This window comes from Marmota marmota, unplaced genomic scaffold (genome assembly GCF_001458135.2).
Source record: "Marmota marmota marmota unplaced genomic scaffold, marMar, whole genome shotgun sequence".
NCBI lineage: Eukaryota > Metazoa > Chordata > Mammalia > Rodentia > Sciuridae > Marmota > Marmota marmota.
In genome coordinates this window covers 3,473,795-3,495,969 of record NW_026000119.1, presented here as the reverse complement: position 1 = coordinate 3,495,969, position 22,175 = coordinate 3,473,795, and the positions used below count along the sequence as shown (strand labels likewise).

General features: G+C 36.1%; 2 protein-coding genes across 6 annotated transcripts in view; one reads left to right on the top strand and one right to left on the bottom strand.

Annotated features, from left to right (window-relative positions):
* Enoph1 (enolase-phosphatase 1) overlaps positions 1 to 22,175 on the top strand; it is a 63,723-nt gene that overhangs the window by 10,320 nt on the left and 31,228 nt on the right. The window lies entirely within an intron of this gene.
* Positions 17,991 to 22,076, bottom strand: Hnrnpdl (heterogeneous nuclear ribonucleoprotein D like). Of its 5 annotated transcripts, XR_007341189.1 has the most exons (8): positions 21,524 to 22,076; positions 21,276 to 21,437; positions 20,757 to 20,888; positions 20,507 to 20,621; positions 19,819 to 19,989; positions 19,402 to 19,494; positions 18,934 to 19,038; positions 17,991 to 18,254 (listed from the first exon to the last, which is right to left on the bottom strand). XR_007341189.1 is itself a non-coding variant. In XM_015499238.2 (7 exons), the coding sequence occupies exons 1-6, from the start codon at positions 21,686 to 21,688 to the stop codon at positions 19,424 to 19,426; spliced, it is 816 nt and encodes a 271-aa protein (XP_015354724.1). In that variant the 5' UTR covers positions 21,689 to 22,076; the 3' UTR covers positions 17,991 to 19,038; positions 19,402 to 19,423. The 5 variants fall into 5 exon arrangements, 3 of the variants coding, with proteins under 3 accessions (XP_015354724.1, XP_015354725.1, XP_015354723.1); XR_001504941.2 differs by having other exon boundaries at positions 18,934 to 19,494; positions 21,524 to 22,075; XM_015499238.2 differs by having other exon boundaries at positions 17,991 to 19,038.

Here is a 22,175-nt window from a genome sequence, read left to right as displayed (position 1 = left end):
CAGCTGACGTGCGAGTCTGGGTCTACCGGTGACGAGCGGGGGGGGGGGGAAGAAAGTGCAGTCAACACCTGTAATCCTGGCTACTTCAAAGGCCAAGGTAGAAGGATCACAAGTTCGAGACCAGCCTGGGCAGTTTAATGAGGACTAGGAATATAGCTCAATGGTAGAGCACCCCGTGTCCAATCACCAGTACTTTAAACCAGCAAAGGGGAAAGTTATAATGGAGCAAAGTCAAGAGGAAACCAGGCGAAAACTTCCAAGAGTCCTCCCTCAGTGGAGTCACACAGGATGAACTTAAAACTTCCAGGAATGAGATATGATAATGTGTGAAATGTTATCTACTGGGGAAACTTCATCCTAAACTCCATTCCTAAGATTTTTATCTGGATTGGCACCCTCTGTCTAACACTAATACCAAGATTCATACTCCCAGAATGAAAGCAGGTAAACAGCAATAACCAGAGCTTACACAATGAGTTGCGGCGGAACAAACCATAGAGAATGGTGAAAATCTTCCAAAATCCTACTTCCTGGATACTAGTCACACATAGACAATTAAACAGGCCTTTCTAAGGTTAGCTATCTCAGAATTGCGATGTTAATGCTTTTTTGCACACTACAATGGATTGTTAGCAATAAAAAGGAATAAAATACTGATATGTGCTACAGCATGGATGAATGTGGAAAACATTACACTAAGTGAAAAAATCCGGTAACAAAAGGCCACATGTTGTATGATTAATTGTGCTAATATGCCTCTATCCCTTTTTCTCCACTGCATAGGATCTAGTATCAAAGTTCTTTTTTAAAAATAAAACATAGTAAATCAAGGCAGGAAAAAAGCCCTCCAGAGCTTTGGTGATTTTAAGAAGATCCCTCTTCTAAACTCAAAAAAGTAAATGAAAATTTGAGTTCTGACTAGATAAAATGATCTGCTTATAGTTCCAGACTAGAATTTTCAGGGATCTTTATTTTAGCCATCCCTGATAAGTCCTGCCAGGGTAACTGCTGGGTGTTCGTTTTTTCTTCTTCCTTTCATCCCAGAAGTATTATATTGTTAACTGGCTCTTTGTTATATCCAGAGCAATTATCTGACTCATTTTCCTGTGAAAAAATTTGAGTTTTTCTTTTATTCTTCCTAATAACCCCTGTCCTCCACACACTAGTTTTTATTGATTCCAGATTCCCATAATCCTTCTATGTATCAGCCCTTTCTCCAAAGTAATGTACGCTCTATAGAATATTGATAAAGTATAAAAGTTTTCTCCACTTTTTTCTCATTAAAAATTATATATATGTGTGTGTGTGTGTGTGTGTGTGTGTGTGTATATATATATATATATATATAAAAATAAATACACCCGGTGTGGTAGTACACACCTCTTATCCCAGTTACTCAGAAGGCCAAGACAGGAGGATTACGAGTTCATGACCAGCCTCAGCAATTTAGCAAGACTGCTTAAGAGCAACTAAGACTTACCTCAAAATAAAAATAAAAAAGACTGGAGAAATAGCTGGGCGTGAAGGTGCACACCTGTAATCCTAGTGGCTGGGGAGGCCGAGGCAGGAGGATCATGAGTTCAAAGCCAGCCTCAGCAACTTAGCGAGACCCTAAGCAAATCAGGAACATTGTTTCTGTTTCTCTGGAAAATCCTGACTCATTACAATCATCACTGAGGTGTATCCTCAGTTAATGAAGTCAAGCACATAACTCCATAACACATCTTCACAAGGACTTCCAGGTGTGCTAAGAGGACTGGCACATTTCTCCTCTCCTTCAGAAGAGTAGGAAACATCCGGTTCGGGAGGCTGAGACATGAGGATTGAGAATTCAAAGCCAGCCTCAGCAACTTAGTGAAGAACTAAGCAACTCAGGGAGACCTTGTGTTTAAATATAAAGAGGACTGGGGATGTGGCTCAGTGGTAAAGCACCCCTGGGTTCACTCCCCAATACCAAAAACACCTAGTTTGAAAACTCTCTAAACTCCTTACTCTTCTTTTTTATAAGGTGAAAGAGCAAATATTTGGGTTCCCTAAAATGGCTTTTAGGAAACCCAAATATATTTTAAGGATAAAAGGCATCCAGACATTGTTATTCTGAATTTGGGGCCTAACGTGGTAAAGACAAAGTTTAGAATTATCAGAAGACAAGATATATATAGAAGTCATAATTTTAAAAGCTTAAGACATAGTTTTTAAACATTTAAAACTATAGTAATGGGGAACAGTTATTACTAGGAACTTAAAAGTGAGAGGGGGAAAACAATTTTTTTGTCAAAAAAATTCTAGAGGATGCCAGAAATTCAAAGAATTAATAGACTTTTGGTGATTAAAAACTGTCTGAGGGCTGGGGATGTAGCTCAGTGGTAGAGCACTTCTCTAGCATACACAAGATCCTGGGTTCAATCCCCACACTGCAAAAAGAAATTAGTATAACTCTGAAAGGCCAAAAAGATACTAAAAGTCTAGATCCAGTCAAAACCCATGTCTTCAAAGACAAACAGACCTATAGGGGAGACTAAAGCCCTCATGTGCTTAATCATTACTGAGTTAGGGTGCTAGTTCATGGCCATTCTTCATGGTTATTATTCAAGCTCAGTGAGACTGAGACTATCAGAGACAAACCTGTACTCAAAGAAAGTGAGATTTACTAACATTGCAACAAAAGAGATTCTACATAAGAGAAACTATGAGAAGTCTCAACAACCAAAATAAATGACAAGTTACAGGATTGAGGGAAGGGTAACATCTAGGTGAAGTTTTTAAATGAAGCAATGCTTTGATAGGATCAAAGCAAAGCAGGGTCGCACATAAAGGGAGACAAAATTAGGTCTGGGCCACAATATATAGGCTCCTGTTTTCTTGGAAACTATAAAGTTAAAGGGGAAGGTGGAATGTCATCTTCAGAAACCTCTTTGAAGCTCTGCACTTGGATTGGAAATCAGATTTGCTTCTTTGTACCTTAGATTGTCCAGCCAAAAGTGGGATATTTCATCGTTAAAGTTTGTATGTGAGGTGTCCCTCAAAAGCTTTGGGCGGGGGGCGGACAGAAAATGCAAAAAGGTCCAGATGAGAAATGATTGAATTGTGAAAGTTTTAACCTAATCAGTGAATTAATCCCCTGATCTGGATTAACTGAGCTGTAACTAAAGTGAATAGCTGGAGGAGGGTGGAACATTGGGGGAGTGGCTTTGGGGTAAATATTTGCATCTGGAGGGTGGAGTTTGTTTTCTGATCACCTTTTGAGCTGCTTCCCTCTGCCCCACACTCCACCATGATGTTCGGCCTCACCTCAAGCCCCAGGGAATGGAGCCTATTGTCTATGGATGGAGACCTCTGAAACCATGAGCCCTCAAATAAACTTTTCCTCCTCTACAATTGATCTGCTTGGGTCCTTAAGTCACAGCAATGAAAACACTCTCTAAAACATTTGTTCTTCCTGATACAATTTCAAGCAGCAAAGTTTCTAGTCTATGATTTTAGCAAAATCTAAACTAACTGGATTTCTTTCATCAGGATTATTGTGAGAATTAAACAGTTTTAGCAGGTGAATATGTTTAGCAGGGTTTGACCTTACCCAAAATATGCTATCCAGAGTCCTTTTTATCGGGGGGGGGGGGGGGGCAGGGGGGTTGAACCCAGGGATGCTTTACCACTGCACTACATCTATTTTTATTTTTTTATTTTGAGACAGGGTCTTGCTAAATTGCTTAGGGCCCTTGCTGAATTGCTGATGTTGGCCTCAAACTTGAGATGGTCCTGCACCAGAGTCTCAACATACATGGAGACTTGATAGGTTAGGGAAAATAATTGTTTCTTTAAATCAAGCTTGCTTATTATGTTACTCAATTTTTTCAATAGCCTCAGTTTTGTTTATTTAATTTATTGGGCTTTTGAGAGAGGTGGATTAGGTCAACAAGATTTGTTTAATTTTTCCTGATTTCTAAAAATGTTTGCTTTTGCTTTTTTTTTTTTAATGGTACTGGGAACCAACCTAAGGCTTTTCACATGCACTGAACAGTATCCCCAGTTCTACCATTTTTAACTTTTAAAAATAAAGTGTCTGAAATATTTAATTACATTTCTTTTTTTTTGAAGCTTCCTTATGTCTTCAAGGTAACTTGAAGATCTTGCCTTTGAAATTTCTTTTTGTGACAAGTATTTCTACCAAATCAGACTTTCCCAGCTCAAATTTAGATTATTCATATCTACATTTTGTCCAAATACTTTGTTCTTCAATTTTTAGTTTGTATTTTTTTTTTATTTTATAAATTGAAAATATTTTTTTCTAAGTTTTCTTGGGCCAATATTTGAAGTCTTTAATGACATAGAAGAGGTGTTACAAAGCCAGCCACAGTGGTGCACACCTGTAATTCCAGCAGCTTGGAGGCTGAGGCAAAAGGATCATAAATTCAAAGCCACCCTCAGCAATTTAGCAAGGCCCTAAGCAACTCAGTGAGAACCTGTCTCTAATAAGATACAAAAAGGGCTGGGGATGTGGCTCAGTGGTTAAGTGTCCCCTGGGTTCAATCTCTGGTACCACCAAAAAAAAAAAAAAAAAAAGCATTATGGCTAGGGATGTAGCTCAGTGGTAGAATGTTTACCTAGCATGGTGAGGCCCTGGGTTCAAATCCTTGGCACTACAAAAAATGAACAAATAGAAAGAGCAAAAGAGATATAGCACTGAGCTACATCCTTAGCTCTTTTTATTTTTTTATTTTAAGATGGAGTCTTGGCCTCTCAAGTAGCTGGGATTAAAGGTATGTATTCGTGACACAATGTTTGTGTTTAATTTGATAAAAGATTAAGACTCTGCATCTCTTTCTTGGAAATACATGAAAAGATAATGAGCAATTCCATTTTTGGTCATCCAGAATGTTTTAACTGTACTAGACGGCCTAGTATACTACTAATCTAATTTTTCCACATACTTAAGTAGTTTCCATATGATGTAGTAGCTATCTACACTGTGGCTAATGCAAAGAACAAATATTGGTATATAAAGTATTCTGAATGGTCAAATTGATATAATACCCTACTTCAGTAACAGATTTTAAAGTTAAAAAATCAAATGCCTTTTGTACTTTAGAAACTACTAATTAGTTTAGTTGTATTAAAATGTACAGAGAGCAGGGGCTGGGGATGTGGCTCAGTATAAAGTACTTGGCATGCATGAGGCCCTGGATTAGATTCCCAGCACTGAAAAGAAATTTAATGCATCATCATAATAAAAGAGCTTATTTTTAATCCCAGCTACTTGAGAGGCCAAGACTCCATCTCATCTTCATAAAAGAGCTTTAAAGTTCCCTTACGTATCTCTTAAGCTAGAGAAAAATGTCAGGACTGATGTTGGCAAATAAAATGAAAGCAATTTAGTACAATAACTTATTTAAATAGGTCTGCAAATTATTCAGTCATTTGAAGAATAATATGTCAATTGGCATAAAATTATACTAGTTTTCAAAACATACAAGAATTACTGTAATCAAAAAGAATAAGGAGTAGTGTGCTCCTGTAATCCCATTGGCTTGCAAGGCTGAGGCAGGAGGATGGCAAGTTTGAGGCCAGCCTGGCAACTTAGTGAGATCCTGTTTCAAAATGTTTTAAAAAGGGCTGGGATTACAACTTAGTGGTAAAGCACCCCTGGGTTCAATTCACAGTACTAAAAAAAAAAAAAAAAAAGAAGGAATATTTTTATTCCTGGGTTCAAGGTGTTTAGTCTTTAGTGGATGTTTAGAATTTTGGCTTTTAGGGAATTTTTAGTTGGAATTATTCTCTTTCAGCACATTCCACAATCTTTCTACTGTTTTCTGGCTTCTACAGTTTTTATTCATATAAGGTATAAGCTTTACTGTTGATCCTTCAGAAGTAATATTACTCTTTCCAATTACTTGTTTTTATGCTCATTATTTTTCATAATTTAATTGAAGTTTCTATATATATGTTGAACTAGAAATAATCCAATTATATAGGGAATTCATGTACCCATCTCATACCTTTAAAGATTGTCAACATTATTCCTGTCTTATCCTTTTTATCTGTAAATACCACATACTATCTCATTTTACCACAGTATTTTTGTATGTATATTTAACTGGTAAGAAATTCTTTTAAAAATAACTAAATATCACTCTCACGTCCATATGCAGATTTCCCTATTGTCTGTTTAAAAATTGTCTTTTCATAGTTATTTATTTTGAATCTGTCTTCAATAAAGGTTTATATTTTACATAAGATGAATGTGTCTATTGTTGTTGTTCTACTGGTGATCAAGCCCAGGGCCTCTTACATATTTGGGAAGTTCTGTACCACTGAACTACTTCTCCAGCCCACCCTTTTTATTTTTCATAAAAAAACATCCAGTCAGGTGTGGTGGCATGCTCTCATCATCTTAGTGATCCAGAAGGATTGCAAGTTCAAGTCCAACCTGGGCAACTTAGTGAGATGGCTGCCTCAAGAATGGCTGGGGATATAGTTTAGTGGTAGACTATCCCTGGGTTCAATCCCCAGTACAGCAAAACAAAAAGTTTGATTCATGTTGTATAATATATCAGTAATTTATTCCTTATTAATGAAAAAATAATATTCCTTTATTTTGTTTCTCCCTTCATCAGTTGGTGAATATTTGGGTTGTTTTTTGCACTATTATGAATAATGTTGCTATTAATAAAAGTTTCTATATGGACTTTTTTTTTTTTTTTTTTTTTTTGGTGCTGGGGTGTGTGTGTGTGTGTGTGTGTGTGTGTGTGTGTGGTGTTGGGGATTGAGCCCAGGGCCTTCTATATGCTAGACAAGCTCTCTGTCACTCCCCAGCCAGTTTGTCAATAGCTGAAAAATGTCCAGCTGGCATTCTAGTAGTGTTTGCATTGAATCTGTAGATCAAATTGGAGAGTATTGCTGATTTTATAATATTAGTCCCAAATCCATGGATATGGGATATTTTTCAATTTATTTAGGCATTTTTTTTTTTTTATGTTTTAAATTTTCGGGTCTTGAACACTTGTTAGTTCAGTTAATTCCTCAGTATTACTGATTACATTCTTTCTGATGCTTCTTAATTTATTTTTGGGTTGTTCATTGCCAGTGTATAGAAATAAAAATGATTTTTGTACTTTGATTTTGTACCATTCAACCTTGCTGAACTCATGATTTTCTATATACTGGAACATTTCTTCAAATAGAGTTTTATGTCAACCAGAATGTACAGCACAATGTTAAACAGAAGTAGCAAGAGTGAATATCCTTGTTCAATTCCTCATCTTAAGGGGTAGCATTTAGTCTTTCATCAGTGTAATGTTAAATGTGGAATTTTTTAAAGAGAGTCATTAGCTTGAGGAAGTTCCGTCTATATTAGTCTTCTCAAGCCACCATAAAAAATATAGACTGGATGGCCTAAACCACATAACATTTATTTCTCACAGTTCTGAAGAAAAGTCCAACATCAAGGTGTTCACAGGATTGAGTTCTTATGAGACCTCTTTTTCTGGCTTTTGTACAACTGCACCTCTGTTTTCAAGAGCTATTTCCTCCCTTCCCCTCCCCTCCATCGTGTGTGTGTGTGTGGGGGGGGGGGGTTTGGGTGTGTGGGTATGTGCGCGCACGCACACTCGGAAAGGGAGAGAAAGATCAATCTGGTGTCTCTTTCTCCTGTTTTTCAGTACTGGGCATTTAACCCAGGCGTCCTCTACCACTGAGTTATATTCCCAGCCCTTTTTATTTTTTATTTTGAAACAGGGTCTTGCTAAATTGCCCAGGCTTGCTTTGAAATTTGTGATCCTCCCGTCTTAGCCTCTCAAGTAGCTGGGATTACAGGCAAGGGTCACTGCACTGGGTACTTCTTTTTATAGTATAAGCATTTACAGCTATAAATTTTCCTCTCTGAAATGATTGAGCCACCTCTTGTTATTTTCACAAGCTATATTATTTTTTATTCATCTCATATTACTTTCTAATATTCTATATTTTTTTTACTTTTTGCCATTTTGGAGCACATTTTATCTTCCACATAATTATGAATTTCCCAAATTTCCATTTGTTATTAGGTTTTGATTTTATTCTTTCTAAATTTATTGAGGCTTGATTCATGATCTAGAATATAGCTTTTGCTGGAAATATTGCATGTGTAGTTGAATTTGTATTCTGTTTTTGGGAGAATTGTTCCCTAGATAGTTAGGTCTGGTTGGTTTATGGTATCACTTAAGTGTTCCGTTGATTTTCTGCCTAGTTGTTTTATTCACTATTAAAAGTGGCATTTTATTGTTTTAAAACTTGGATTTTGCCAGTTTTTCTTAATGTATTCTCCTTAAATGTTTAGTGTATCTTGCTTTGAAGCAGTAGTTTCCAAGCCTTTGCTGGGGAACTCAGAGTGTGCTGGAGCATGGCTTTGATGCTTCAGCAGTTTCTTTACAACTCTACCTTAGTTTTCTCTTCCTACTCATGTAGGTAAGCAGCAGTGAGAGATTAGCCCTTCTCGGTTATTTTCTGGACATTTGTATAGTTCTGCCCATTATGTGGCCTTCTAGATTCCCAGGATTATGTTGGAGCTTTCAAAGCCCTCAATGTGGATCATTTATTCCCAGTTTTTTCCTTTAAATTTTTTTGTTAGCCTCTAATTTGCCCCAGCTTGTACTTCCACCTCAGACAGTGTGATGCTAAACAATTAACACTGCCTGTATCTGAGAAACAAAATAAGGATATGGCTTTTTTATAGAGTAAGGTCTGAGTAAGGTGAAATAAAGGCAACTTTGATCAAGCTGTTTTCATTGAATTGCCCTAGTGGTGCATAAACATCTGGCGGTTTCACACTATTGTTAAAATGTCACAAATTTTTTGTTCTTATTGAAATAAAGCCATTTTTTGAAGAAAACAAATATTTCTCATGTTGCTGCAAGACTTTACTTTCCAGGATTCTGAAAATGTTGAATAGGACAATTTGTGCTACTTGTCCTCATTGCTTTTATGGAGCAGATTTTTGGTCCTTGCACTTTTTTTTTTTAAAACAAAACATCTGTCAAAAACATAGTTTATTCAACAGTTTCATAGTCCATGTTTGTGCAATGTCATTACATAAAAAATTATTAGTATTTAATTTATTAGACACTTGAATTTTCGCATCAGTCTTATTTAAGATTCTCATGAGATTAGTTTATTTTTTATTTTGCCTGAATGTTTTATTATGGAAACTTTCATATATATGTAGATTTAAGTATGATGAAGTAGCCTGTCTTCAACAGTTATAAGGCTGATTTTTCCTTTTCATCTTAACTATAACCTTATTTACTTAGGAGCACAGTTCTAGAATCATTGACAGTCCATGAGGAATTTCAGTATCTTTAATAAAATACTATATCACACCTAAATTTAATAATTTTAATATTATCAAACACCTAGTCAATCTTTATTATTTCCACGGTTTTTTTAATGGTAAATTTGTTTGAATCTGAATACCATACAGATGTACATATTATGTGTGGTTGATAGACTTTTTAATTCTTAATCCATTTATAGCCTTCCTCTTCTTCCTTTTTCTTCTTAGATAATTTTATCTTTATCTTCATTCTTCATATTTTTGTTTTTGTTGTTATTTTTTTTTAATTGAGCCAAAAGTAAATTTAATAGGACTATTTTGGTGTCTCAAGCTCCCCAGGAAAGGTTAGAAAGCCACACTTCAGAACTCTCACCCAGGAACTATTCAAAATCACATCACAGGGCTGGGGTGGAGCGCTTGCCTAGCATGCTTGAGCACTGGGTTTGATCCTCAGCACTACAAAAATTAATTAATTAATTAAAGGTATTGTGTCCATCTGCAACTAGAATATATATGTGTGTGTTGTGTGTGTGTGTGTGTGTGTGTGTGTGTGAGCTTGTGTGTGTATGTATGTATATTTTTAAAGATTTTTTTTAAGGGCTGGGGATGTAGCTCAAGCGGTAGCACGCTTGCCTGGCATGCATGCGGCCCGGGTTCGATCCTCAGCACCACATATAAACAAAGATGTTGTGTCCACCAAAAACTAAAAAATAAATATTTAAAAAAAACAAAAGAATTTTTTAAATCATCATCACAGCTGGATGCAGCGCTGCACACTTATAATCCCAGTGACTCAGGAGGCTGAGGCAGGAGGATTGCAATTTCAGGGCCAGCCTCAGCAACTTAGACCCTCAGCAACTTAGGAAGATCCTGTCTTAAAATAAATAAGAAAGACCAGGAATGTAGCTCAGTGGTAAAGTGCCCCTGGGTTCAATTTTCAGCACGAACAAAAACAAATCGTACCACAAAACTGGGTCCATAAAGGCACCCGTTTCTGCTGCTGCTGCTCTTGTTACACCCACATGCAGCTGCTTTCAACATTAATAGCATCAATGCTGTATACTGGGTGTAGCTGATAGAACCTCTGCTTCTGTACAAAGTGGTTGCCACCTTGCCTGCCACCTGTCACAGCATTTATTATTTTATTAATCCTTGCTTCTTTGCTTCACTAACTACTGGCTCAAAGTACAATGCAGAATTCTGATTTTAGTGCAGAGCTGATTTCATGTATCTCTGCTCTATTGGAAGGGGTTTCCCAAACATGGGAGGTAATCCCCATTTTTCATGAAACTGTACAATGTTATAATAAAAGAAAAATGATTTTCACTTTAGATTCTTGATAGCCATGATAAATGTTCCTTAGCATAGTGTCAAAGCCCCATACATTCTCCACGAATTTTCATGCTATTTGCTTTAGAAGAAATGGGACATTTTTGCCATGCATTTTTCCATATTATAGATTTGGATGGTTGCACCCTTGTTTAATATGTGCCTCTCTTTCTTATATTTCCTCATTACTGGTAGATGGGTCTCAAGATTTTTGTTGTGAACTATTTTTATCACCATAAATATGTCTTCATGTAATTTCTCTTTATTTTTCCTGATTCTTTTGTTGGATATATTGAGTCTATAGATTATCCTTTGTCACTTCTGCAAAAATTTTAGCCATTGTCTCTGAGTATGGTCTTTTATTCCTTTCCTTCTTCTAAAACTCCAGTTTCACATTATACTTATTGTATTAGAGTTCTCTAGAGGAACAGAATCAACAGAACATATATAAATTTAAAGGGGAATTTATTAGGTTAGCTTACATGATCAGAGGCTAGATAGTCCCACAATGGCTAGCTGCACTGTGGAGACCCAGAGAAAAGCAGTAGCTGTTCAGTCCAAGAAGCTGGAGCCTCAGAACAAGAGGAACAATGATGCAACTCTAGTCCAAGACTAAAGTCCTGGAAGCCCGAGAGTCATGGATGAGTCCACATTGGAAGAATGAAAGAAGCTGGAATCTAATATCTTTGGGCAGTGGTAGCAGTACTCAGGGCAGCCACTCAAGAAGAACAGAGGCTGCACATGCTGGCAGACCTCCTCCTCCCACTTTGGTTCCATCCAAGCCCCCAGCTTATTGGATGGTACAGCCCACTTAAGTGGGCCTTGCCCTTCAATTTTCTATTCCACATGCCAATTGTCTCTGGCAACACCCTCAGACAGACCCAGAAGTGTACTTTACTAATTTCCTAGGCATCTCTTAGTCCAATCAAGTTGACCGTTGAGGAACTTAGGAACTATAACTTTTCAAGTTAATTCTCTATGGCAATTTTCATGTTTTTTACTTTCCATGTTATGTTCAGATGGTTTATTCTCATTTCTCTTTCACTTAAATAACTCAGTTGCCTCTAATCTATTGTTAAACCCATTGATGTTTTGCTTTTTTGTGTTTTGTTTTTGTTTTGAGATAGAATCTCACTCTTGCCCACACTAGCCTTGACCTCATGTGCTGAAGTGATCCTCCTGCCTCAGTCTCAGCATGTAGCTGGGACTATAGGCATGTGCCACTATGCCCATTTATCTTTTGTTTTTTGTTGCAGTTGTATTTGTATAAGTTCTTTTTCATATTTTTCTCCCATCTACTGTGTTTCTTTTATATTTTGAAGATACTTTCAAACTTGTATTTTAATCTGAAAACAGTTTCAAATCTATTTTATTTCAACACAAGTATGTGTGTCTGATACTTCCTAGATTTGTTTATTGTGCTGTTTTGTGGTGAGTTTTTAGATTAAATTTATTTCTTTTTGTGGGGTGTTGGGAATTGACCCCAACACATGCTAGGCAAGCACTCTACCACTCAGCTACACCTCCAGCCTATGATGGCTTTTTATTTATCATGTGTTGCCCATTCTATTTGAGAAATTATTTGTAGAAACAATCAGAAATCTAAGGATGTAAAAAGCAAGTGGATTGGTTCAGAGATAGAGTACACACTGAGGACCAACTTCTTAACATACTAACTATTGGGGGATACACATAAAATCAAAATTATAGCAGTACTTGTTATGAACTGAATGTATCCACCCAAAATTGATATACTGAAATCCTAACCCCAATGTAATGAGTCCTTTGGTAGGTAATTAGGTTTTGATGAGGTCATGAAGGTAGATTGCTCATGATGGGAATAGTTCCCTTATAAGAGACCAGAGGGTGCTTGATCTTATGTTTTCCCCTGCCTACCCCACTCCTCTACCTTATATATACAGAAAAAGGCACTGTCTAAAAGCCAAGGCAGCCCTCACCTGATCATGCCAGTACCCTGATCTCATTCTATACCCCAGAATTGTAATAAACAAATTTATTTAACCTACGTAGCTTATGGTATTTTATTATATCAGCCTCAGCTAAGATATTAAATGATTTTCATTTATTTCTGGCAGGCAACTAAGGCCTTGACTATTCTCACCTTAGTTCTGTGATTGAAATTCTCTTAATTATTTAGGTAAGGAAACTGGGTAATCCCTTTAGCATGTGGCTCTGTAGACCCCTTTAATGAGATAATAATGGCATCAGAGACCCCATCTGGAGTTGAATCTACATTTTTTTTACTTCTCTGTCATTTGTCCTTATACGGTCATCAAAAGTTCTAGGCTTATCTGGGTTTTGAGCTTCTAGGTTTTTGTCAGGCGAATTTCTCATCTTTTTAGTTATCTAGTGCTTTCCAGTTTAAAAAAAAAAAAAATACTTAGCCCTTCTTAATTGTTTTCAGAAGTATAGTTTTGAATTACCTAGGCCACAGTTGTAAGCAAAAGCAAGAATGTACACAATAAAAGTAAGTGCCGCCAGGCGCATGCCTATAATCCTAGTGGCTCCAGAGGCTGAATCTGTTCAAAGCCAGCCTCAGCAAAGGCCAGGGGAGGTGATAAAGTTAAATGCCTTTTGTTTTATATAGGTATTCATGTACACATGAGTATACACTAGTGGACTGTGATAATGCATATGAATATGTAATGATCAATACAAAAATATGGTATAATTTTTTTCTTATTGGGAATTGAACCCAAAATAAAAGGTGAGACAGGATCTCACTAAGTTGCTGAAGCTGGCCTTAAATTTCATCCTTAACCTCCTGAGTAGCTGGGATTAAAGACATGCACCACTGTACCCTATTAATATAATCTTTGGAATGGTTTCTGTTTTCTAAAATAATTCTGAGAACTTTTGACATTTTCATATAATGCTTTTTTTTTTTCCTTTCTCCTGGCAACAAAAGAAGTTAATAATTAACCACAGTCTTTGTTTTTAAATTATACTAAAAGTTTGCATACTTTTCCAAAACTGTTAGTCAATAAAACGGTAATGTCTGTATTTTTCCTGTTTAAGAATCTCCACTTGTTTATTAAAAGAACACATAATTCCCCCAACCCCTCCCCACCCCTGGTTCTGGGGATTGAATGTTCACGTGCTTAACTACTGAGCCACAACTCAGCCCATTTTCATATTTTATTTAGAGACAGGGTCTTGCTAAGTTGCTTAGGGCCTTGCTAAAATGCTGAAACTGGCTTTTGAAATTGCAATCTTCCTGTTTTAGCCTCCTGAGCCACCAGGCTCATTTTTGTTTCTTTGAAATGGGGTCTGTGTTGCCCAGAACACAAGATCCTCCCATTGCTCCCTCATGAGTGGCTGGAATTATAGGTGCACACCACTGCCTCTGCCTCAGTCTTAATTTTGACAAACTCTAAGACCTATGTGTACATGCAGTATAAGGAATAAGTATTGAAAAAATAGATGTACATTAAATGAGATAAAAGTTTTTGACTTGAGGTTTTAATGTCATTGAAATATATGATTTTAAAAAATCATAACAATCCCATACCCCAAGTATTTTAAAATACACTTTTTCAGATTATTAAAAGAAATATTTATTCAAAAAATTCCTTTTCCATATTCCCAAAATTGTGGTAAGCATAGTTCTAAAAATTCTTAATAGTAATAAAATTTTTGGACTCATTTTCAGTATTTTAGAAGTGTGGTAGAAATCACATAAGAAAAATCTGCACAGGCTAGTATGCTTCTGATTATCAAACTAAGTTCTGATTGAGAGGTATATACCTGATTAATGTCATCACATAGGCAAAGCAATTTTTACAACAAACCATTCAAAATATCATCTATAGGGAGAAAATATTTAAACTACCACTTACCCACCCCCTTACTATTCACATTCTTGCCCTGAGTGTCTGAGGTTCAAGAGCAATCTAAATATTAATCAGTGAATCTCACAGGACTGATCTTTCATGGGAACAAGTAGTTGCTCCATATTATCCAGGCTCATCTCAATAGAGGAATGGACCCATTGATATACAATGCTTTTTTCCTACAAAGATCTCAGAAACCAAGCATATTAAACATTACTAACCAGTCATAATGCTTAAAAAGTGCATTCCCAGAAGTGGTAGACTCTTCAGCTGAAAATCTTGGACTTAAATATACCTCATTGTTTAATAGGAGTTTAATAAATTCAAAAATATAATCTGAGTTGATGTTAGCTAACTCTCCCAACTTGAAAATCAGGGCTTCATGGTTTTGAGGACCTTTGGTGGTGGGGTTGACCATCCTATTGTCTACAGTCAATCATTCATGTGTGTGTTTATCAGCCAACTAAATAATCAAGTACAGAGCATCTACTTTGTGCAACCTCACCAAATTCAGTAAATTTTAGTCAGTTACCAACAATTCTATATCCTTTTTTAAAAAGGATATAAAAGCCAACAGTTCTATACCCTTTTAAACCAGCTGGCTCTTAGAGATGTCTACAGTTTCCCTGAAACTTAAATTTAAAATATTTTTTTCATTTATACAATTTATTTTTGGTCAGATTCTCAAAAGTAGATTGACAAGAGAAAACTTGGTAGTAGTGTTTCTAACATTTTTAACTTGTTTTGATCTTTGAGAAAAATCTTGGAATATTTCATTTGAAATTTCTAGATTTGAACAAGAGACTATTGTATAAACTTTTTAAAAATACACCCTCAATCTCATCACCAAGATCAATATGCCATCCTCACAGATAGATACTGGTAGGCGGGTAGAACAAAGTGAAATTGCCACTTAACTGCACAAAAGTCCTCACAATGTTTAGCATTTAACATTGTCCTGTAATGATCAGAACACCACCATATCCTTTTCTATGGTATATATAAAGTAGCAGTTGAGACGTCACTGTATTTTTTGCTACTGAACCAAGTTTTTTAAAAATATTTTTAGTTATAGATGGACACAATGCCTTTATAATTTTTTTAATGTGGTGCTAATGTTTGAACCCAGTGCCTCACATATAGTAAGCAACTCCAACTCAAGCCCCTGAACCAAATCTTGTGGAAATTCCACTCAAGCTGGCCGTTTTAAAGCAAACAGCCCATGTTTTTATGGCAATACATATTCAAAGAATTGGGGGTCTTTTCCCAAGAATTTTTTAATATTTTTATTTTATTTATTTACTTTTATGTGGTGCTGAGGATCAAACTCATGGCCTTGCATATGCAAGGCAAGCGCTCTACCGCTGAGCCATAACCCCAACCCCCTGGTTTTTTGTTTGTTTTTTTAAATGTTGCTTTTGCACAAAATGTTGCGGCCATAGTAGATTAGATGACAGGCCTATGAAGCTGAAGTTTGGGAGATTTTCAGAGAATTACATTTTTAAATTTTGCTCAAGACAAATCAATTTGGATGGTGTATAATGCATTCACATAACTTTTAAAAATTGCTTGTATGTGTTACTTTAATTAGTAAAACTTAGCATCATTTGGCTAACAACCAATTAAATCTTAATAAGTAGTTAATGACTAAAGAAATGCCCTTAAATTTTATGAAGATTAGAAAAAGACCTCTGCCACTATCATGAAATGATGCACTGAATATTGTTGGGTGGGCAGAGGCTCTGCTTATCCACATTAGTATTCCCAAACTCTAATATCTTAAATTATTAAAGTGGCTTTAAGACTGCAATATTAAGTTGCTAACAAGATATTCTGCTTAACAACTAACACAGAACTTGGAACAATTCAGAAAGCTTATTTACCTGTGTGGGTTATCACAGGTTACTTCAATTTCATTTTTACCCCCACCCCCCTAGATATTCAAACTTGGTTTAGTTTTGAATAGATTTTTGTCTTTTTGTGCTACTGGAGATTTAATCCAGGGGCATTACCATAGAACTAAGTTCCAACCCCCCCTCTTAAGACCTAAAAATCAAATTGCTGAGGTTGGTCTCAAAATCCTCCTATGGTAGCCTCTCACACACCTGGATAGCAGATATACACCATCATATCCAGCTAGAATAGAACTATCTGGTGAACTAATAGACCCTAAGGACCAAATTAAAATCTCAACTCCAAAGCCCAAGTAGAAAAGTACATTCTCATTTCCCCTTCAGATTCTTGATAAGCCACGTAAATTACGTAGTGTAGATTCTCAAAATCATACATATCAAGACTTAAGTGAAGAGTTTGTATTTTGTTTAAAAAGCTTTTATTCAGTTTGATCAGGGAATAGGACAATCTCAATGCCAACTTGTCACCTAATCATAAATCTGAATTTACAGGATCCACTACTCTATATTCTATACCTTACAACATTATCTCTCTTTCCTAAGATTGCATATTGAAAGAATAATAGCCAACCTTGATACTTGGCCATACCAAAACAAGGCCAAGACATCATCATGACTCAACAGCTCAGCAAGTACAAATATTGTTGGAACAAAAGTTGCACGTATCCAATGTTTAAAAAGGGGAGGGTACTGGCCTAAAAAACACTGGTTTGGTGTCAGACCAATTAATCTGCATGTGAACACATATGCCAACCCTAACATGGAAGGAACCACGGGAACAAACAGGGTTCCCTAAGTCCAACTCTGTTGAATGTAAAATTCAAAGCTTGTTTACCCCAAGTATAAAAACTTCCAATGCACCAGGACTAATGACCATCACACTTAAGACCAACATTAACCTAAGCATTTCCAAATGGTTTAACTACTCTACTCATGCACTAATTGCCCTAAAAGTGAGATTTACTAGCATTACTAACAAAGACCACATACCTAATATAGCTTCCTAAGATTGCCAACAAAAATACTTCAGTGTGGTGGGGGCTGTGACCTATCAGCAGAACACAATTTTTAATTACCTTCAATTGTAATCTTTTAGCCAAACTTCAACAGATTACTTTTGAATACTTAGATCCTACTAGTTTTATGTTCTTTCCTTATAAGTGATTGATTAGAGAATTACAAATGGCTTGCCAGAGAACAAAGGAGCTATTAAATTTTTTGTTTGCAGTACTGGGTATAGATCCCAGATGCTAGGCAAGCACTCTACACCAGAGTTAAATCCCAACCCAAGAGTTCTTTCTTTAGATGTAAAATCTAGCGAAAACATGGTCTACTAGGACTAGGTTTGAGACTGGAGTTCCTAGCTATCCAGAGCACAAAACACATTATGCAAAGAAACATATGATGGAAGCCTCAGTTGATGGGGAATATATCTACAAAAATGGGTGACAGGGTAGGTGACATTGTGGTTATTTAAAGGACCATAGTTTCTCCCTGTGGACAGTATACCCTACAAAATAAATGGTGCCATAATTATTGCTTATTTAAAATTACATTTACAGAGCTATGTAGTACCTGACGCAGAAAAACAATCACATAAGGAAGCATTTATTTGAGGTTTAACATGAAATCATACAAATAAAATTTGTATAAACACAAATCCACATTGAGTCATAACACAGATAGCAAAGGACAAAGTAAAAACAAAGAAAACTAATTGGCGGCTATATACAGTTGGACACAGTAGTTGTGTCTTGTACACTAGAAAGTCTTTTACAAAATAATCATCTTAAGATCAACAGAAGATCAATCTTCAATGTCGTCCTGCAAGATGGGTTTCTTTAGCATCTCCTAAAAGCAAAAACAAAAGAGCAATTAGATCTGTGCCACTGTCACAAGCTTTCAAAGGTCCACTTTCATGAATTGTTTTAAGTCCTCACTTTATTCTTTTCTTCAAATTATTAAAGATCACATGCATATTTATTGGCAAAATGCAGCTTGAGTAATTGATAAACTCACCCTGGAGTTCCCAAATGATATTAAATTCAAATCTGTTCAGAGAAGAATCTGGGAACACAATCTTCCCATATTCAAAGGCTGAACTTAAGGCCTACTAGAAGCATCTCTAGTAAGCCAAATAAAAAGCTACCACAAATGTGAATTTCAATAGGCTCATTACATCACAAGAAAACAGATTGCTTTGTGCATATGATCTTTAACTTATATCCCCGATTTAAAAGTTCTTGTTTTGGTTTGTAGATTTCACTATTAGCTATAAAAAGAAAAAGCAAGCATTAAATCTTAAAGAATGAACACTTAAAATGAGGCTCCACAATTGAAATACAACACTAAACAGAAGACCAAAATGATTAAGCTGTAAAAAGGCATTTATGTACTTTAACTCCTGTAAAAAACCATTTAAGTTAAGTTTAGACACTTAATCTCCAAAAAGATTAAAAAAAAGAAGCCAAAGTCTGAAGTTTTCCACTTTAATCTTTACGCTGGTACATGAAGTTGGAAGAGACCATACCACAGGACAGCGTTTTCTGGTGTATGCCTTGCGCTCTGCCCGCAACGTGCGACCCCCAGAGATAGACGTGGTCAGGGTGACACACGGCCTGCAATGAAGTTCCCGCTGGCGGGTACAAACAAGGTATAATGTCAGAGTTAGAAGATAACATTCTTGTTTTCCTTAAGTTGTACCCATTTCAGTACTTTACCTGTTAATAGTTCTAAAAAAGTTTAATTATTCCTCTAGACCTCCTGGTACACAAACAGAAAAACTCTTAAGTTTTTCTGTAATACTAAAAAAAGTGAGATAAGACTTTAAAGTTAAAGATCTATAGACACTTTAGGCAAAACAGGCTCATAAAAGCAATTAAAAATTAACAATTTAGTAAAAACAGGCTACATAATATGTTGTTTTTACTTAGTTTTCATTTGTCTATTGATCTTTAAATTAGACATTTCCACTGGTTTCTTATACTCTTATACACACCTGTTTTCTCCAATGTCCTCCTCTAGTATGGCTGGTAATTATTTTGGTGATTGCCACCCCCTCGAGAAGCCTTGCCATAAGTGCTCTGTTGACCTATTTGGAAAAGATACAAATTTGGCTAAGTATTTTATACAATGGTTTCTTCACAAACATTAAAAAGCTATCAAATGTGTAAAACTTTGCATGCTAAATATGAAAATATTCTTACTAGCCAGTAGTCATAAATCATATATCCTAGTACTTTTCCAATCACCATGATCTATTACTATAATCTCATGATCATAATATACCTCAGAAATAACTCCAAATATTAAAAAATAGATGGAAACCTGTACACAAACAATTTCAGAATGGGAGTGTACTTCAATACTGAATTTCAATACCATTGGTTTATGAAATTAAGTTAAATATTCTTACCACTGTAGTCTGCATATCCCTGTCCATATCCATAGTTCCCATAGTTATACCCAGTATAATCATATCCGCCATAGCCACTATAGTTCTGATCACCACCATAGGCACTATTGTAATTTCCATATCCTTGATCATAATAGTTATTAAATCCTTGGTTCCAGTTTTGGCCCTGACCTGAAACAATGCACAATGATTGTTAGGAAACCACTTCTGACCCCCAATTCTAACACAAAATGATGCGTTCTTGTCCCCTGCTCTGCAAATTTTAGAAGGCAGAATGGACCAAATATTGCTATCTACTGGACAGAATATGTTTTTACTGTTATTAGGGGGCAGAAAGTCCAATTGTGCCAGTATCAAGTTTCTAAACATAATGAATAATCAGTTATCTTTTCCATTTAAGGTTAAGATATTAGGTCGACCTTAAGAACTTCTGAGAAAACCTATCACACCATGTTTTGTCAAGTAATACTATTTTTCTACAAGTGATGACACTATTTGTCAAAAGTGGCCATTCTTAAACAGGTGAAACCAGCTAAGCTCATTTAAATAAAACAGCAACCCCCTCAATTTGTCATTTTTTTCTATGTTGGAATAGCTTTAAAATTAATTCAACTTTGTTCTTTCTGGGCTTAGTCTTACTTAGCAGCATATAACTTAAACCCTGGAATCATTACCCAAAAATTCTCACCTCGGCCACGACCCCTGGTACCACCTCGCCCACCAGCTGCAGCACCTCTTCCTCCTTTTTGTTGTTGCTGTTGCTGCCTATATACCTCTTTGGGCTGTGCAACTTTGATTTCACACTATAAACAAATTTCAAAAAAAAAATATACAGAATTTTACTGAAGTTTTAGCATTAAAGCATTTTACTCTTCTCAAATTCATTACTTTTTAAAAAAATCCTCAAATTTACATTCAATATATTTACATAACTTTACCTTCCCAGAACCAATTTGATGATATCTGCTTTCTAACAATTTCTTTACTGGCTCTTCATCTGTATATGTGATAAAACAAAATCCTCTTCTTTCGTTTGTTTTTGTATCCATGGGAAGTTCAATATTTTCAATCTGCAATGAAGATGCATGTTCAAGATCATCCAATAATAGTAAAAAGCTACCAATCTGTCTCAGAACACCAGGTAATTTTCTAAAAGGCATCATTATTAGCCTTAAAAAAAAAGATTTGCTATATATGGAACATTAACAGTAAATTACCTTTCAACAGCCTTTTGTACCCAGTCCATACACTGATCACATCAAATATCTGGGTTTTGTGCAAAAGAAATTAGATATTGGTTTTTGTTACAGCACAGAAAGCAACAATTAATTTACAGTCACTGGAAGGTAGTTGAACAGTGACATAATTCTGTCTTCATGAAAAATATTAAGTGGTCCTACACAAACTTAACATTTATGAACACACCCAATACGAGATACTTGTAAACATCAGCGCACCTCTCCAAAGGCTCCAAAATATTCTTTAATTTGTTCTTCAGAGGTATCTGGGCTCAATCCACCCACAAAAACCTTTTTAGGGGGTTCTTTCCCTTTCAAAGCTTTGGCCCTTTTGGGGTCTATCAATTTGCCATCCAGTTTGTGTTCTTTCAGTTCCAAAACCTAGAAGACAAATTTATTGACAGCAATTAAACCCCATAAAAACTTGCGCGACACCAAAAGAGGCACAGTGCAGAACACATTCCTACCTTATCAACACTAGCAGCATCTTTAAAAAGCACAAATCCAAATCCTCTTGATCTTCCAGTGACTGGATCTGTTTTAATCGTACAGTCTACAACTTCCCCAAATCGAGACAAATATTCAGTCAGATCTTTCTTGCTCGTATCCCAGCTCAAGCCTCCAATAAACATTTTACTAGAAATAAAAGTTATTTTAAGTTTAGCAGTAACTTAAATGACTGCTTCACTCCTGGAATTAACCAAACTGTGAAATAAGCATAAGAAAATTTACACTAACTTCAAGCAACTTAATCTACTTTTACAAACACGAACAACTGACCACAAAAATCTCGAAATTGCATCTAGGGCACCCAGATTGCTTTTCACGTGGTGTAATGCAAAGTTTAAAATGTGGCCAAGGTTCTGCCAGATTCCTCAAGGTCCGAAAATCCAACTTCCTGAACAGATCACTCACAACTTTCATGATCTCTAGTTCTCAGCTGTCACGCAAACATTCTACCTAAGAACTCATAATTTGAGCATCAAATGCCACTCATCTATTAGCGCCAAAACCATGAGTTTCTGAACTCGCCCCTGAAAAGCTGCGCGGGGCAGTAAAAGACAATGAAGAGGCGGCGGCAGCTGCAGCATGTGGTGCAGCTAGGCCGGCCCCTCCCCC

What these genes read in the sequence shown, in the direction of transcription:
- Hnrnpdl (XM_015499238.2), bottom strand. Translation starts at nt 21,688, where the DNA reads ATGTTTATTGGAGGCTTGAGCTGGGATACGAGCAAGAAAGATCTGACT. An exon ending in ATGCTGCTAGTGTTGATAAG is followed by an intron (nt 21,438 to 21,523) that starts GTAGGAATGTGT and finishes TTTGTCTTCTAG; the next exon opens with GTTTTGGAACTGAAAGAACA. An exon ending in ATTTTGGAGCCTTTGGAGAG is followed by an intron (nt 20,889 to 21,275) that starts GTGCGCTGATGT and finishes TCTTCATTGCAG; the next exon opens with ATTGAAAATATTGAACTTCC.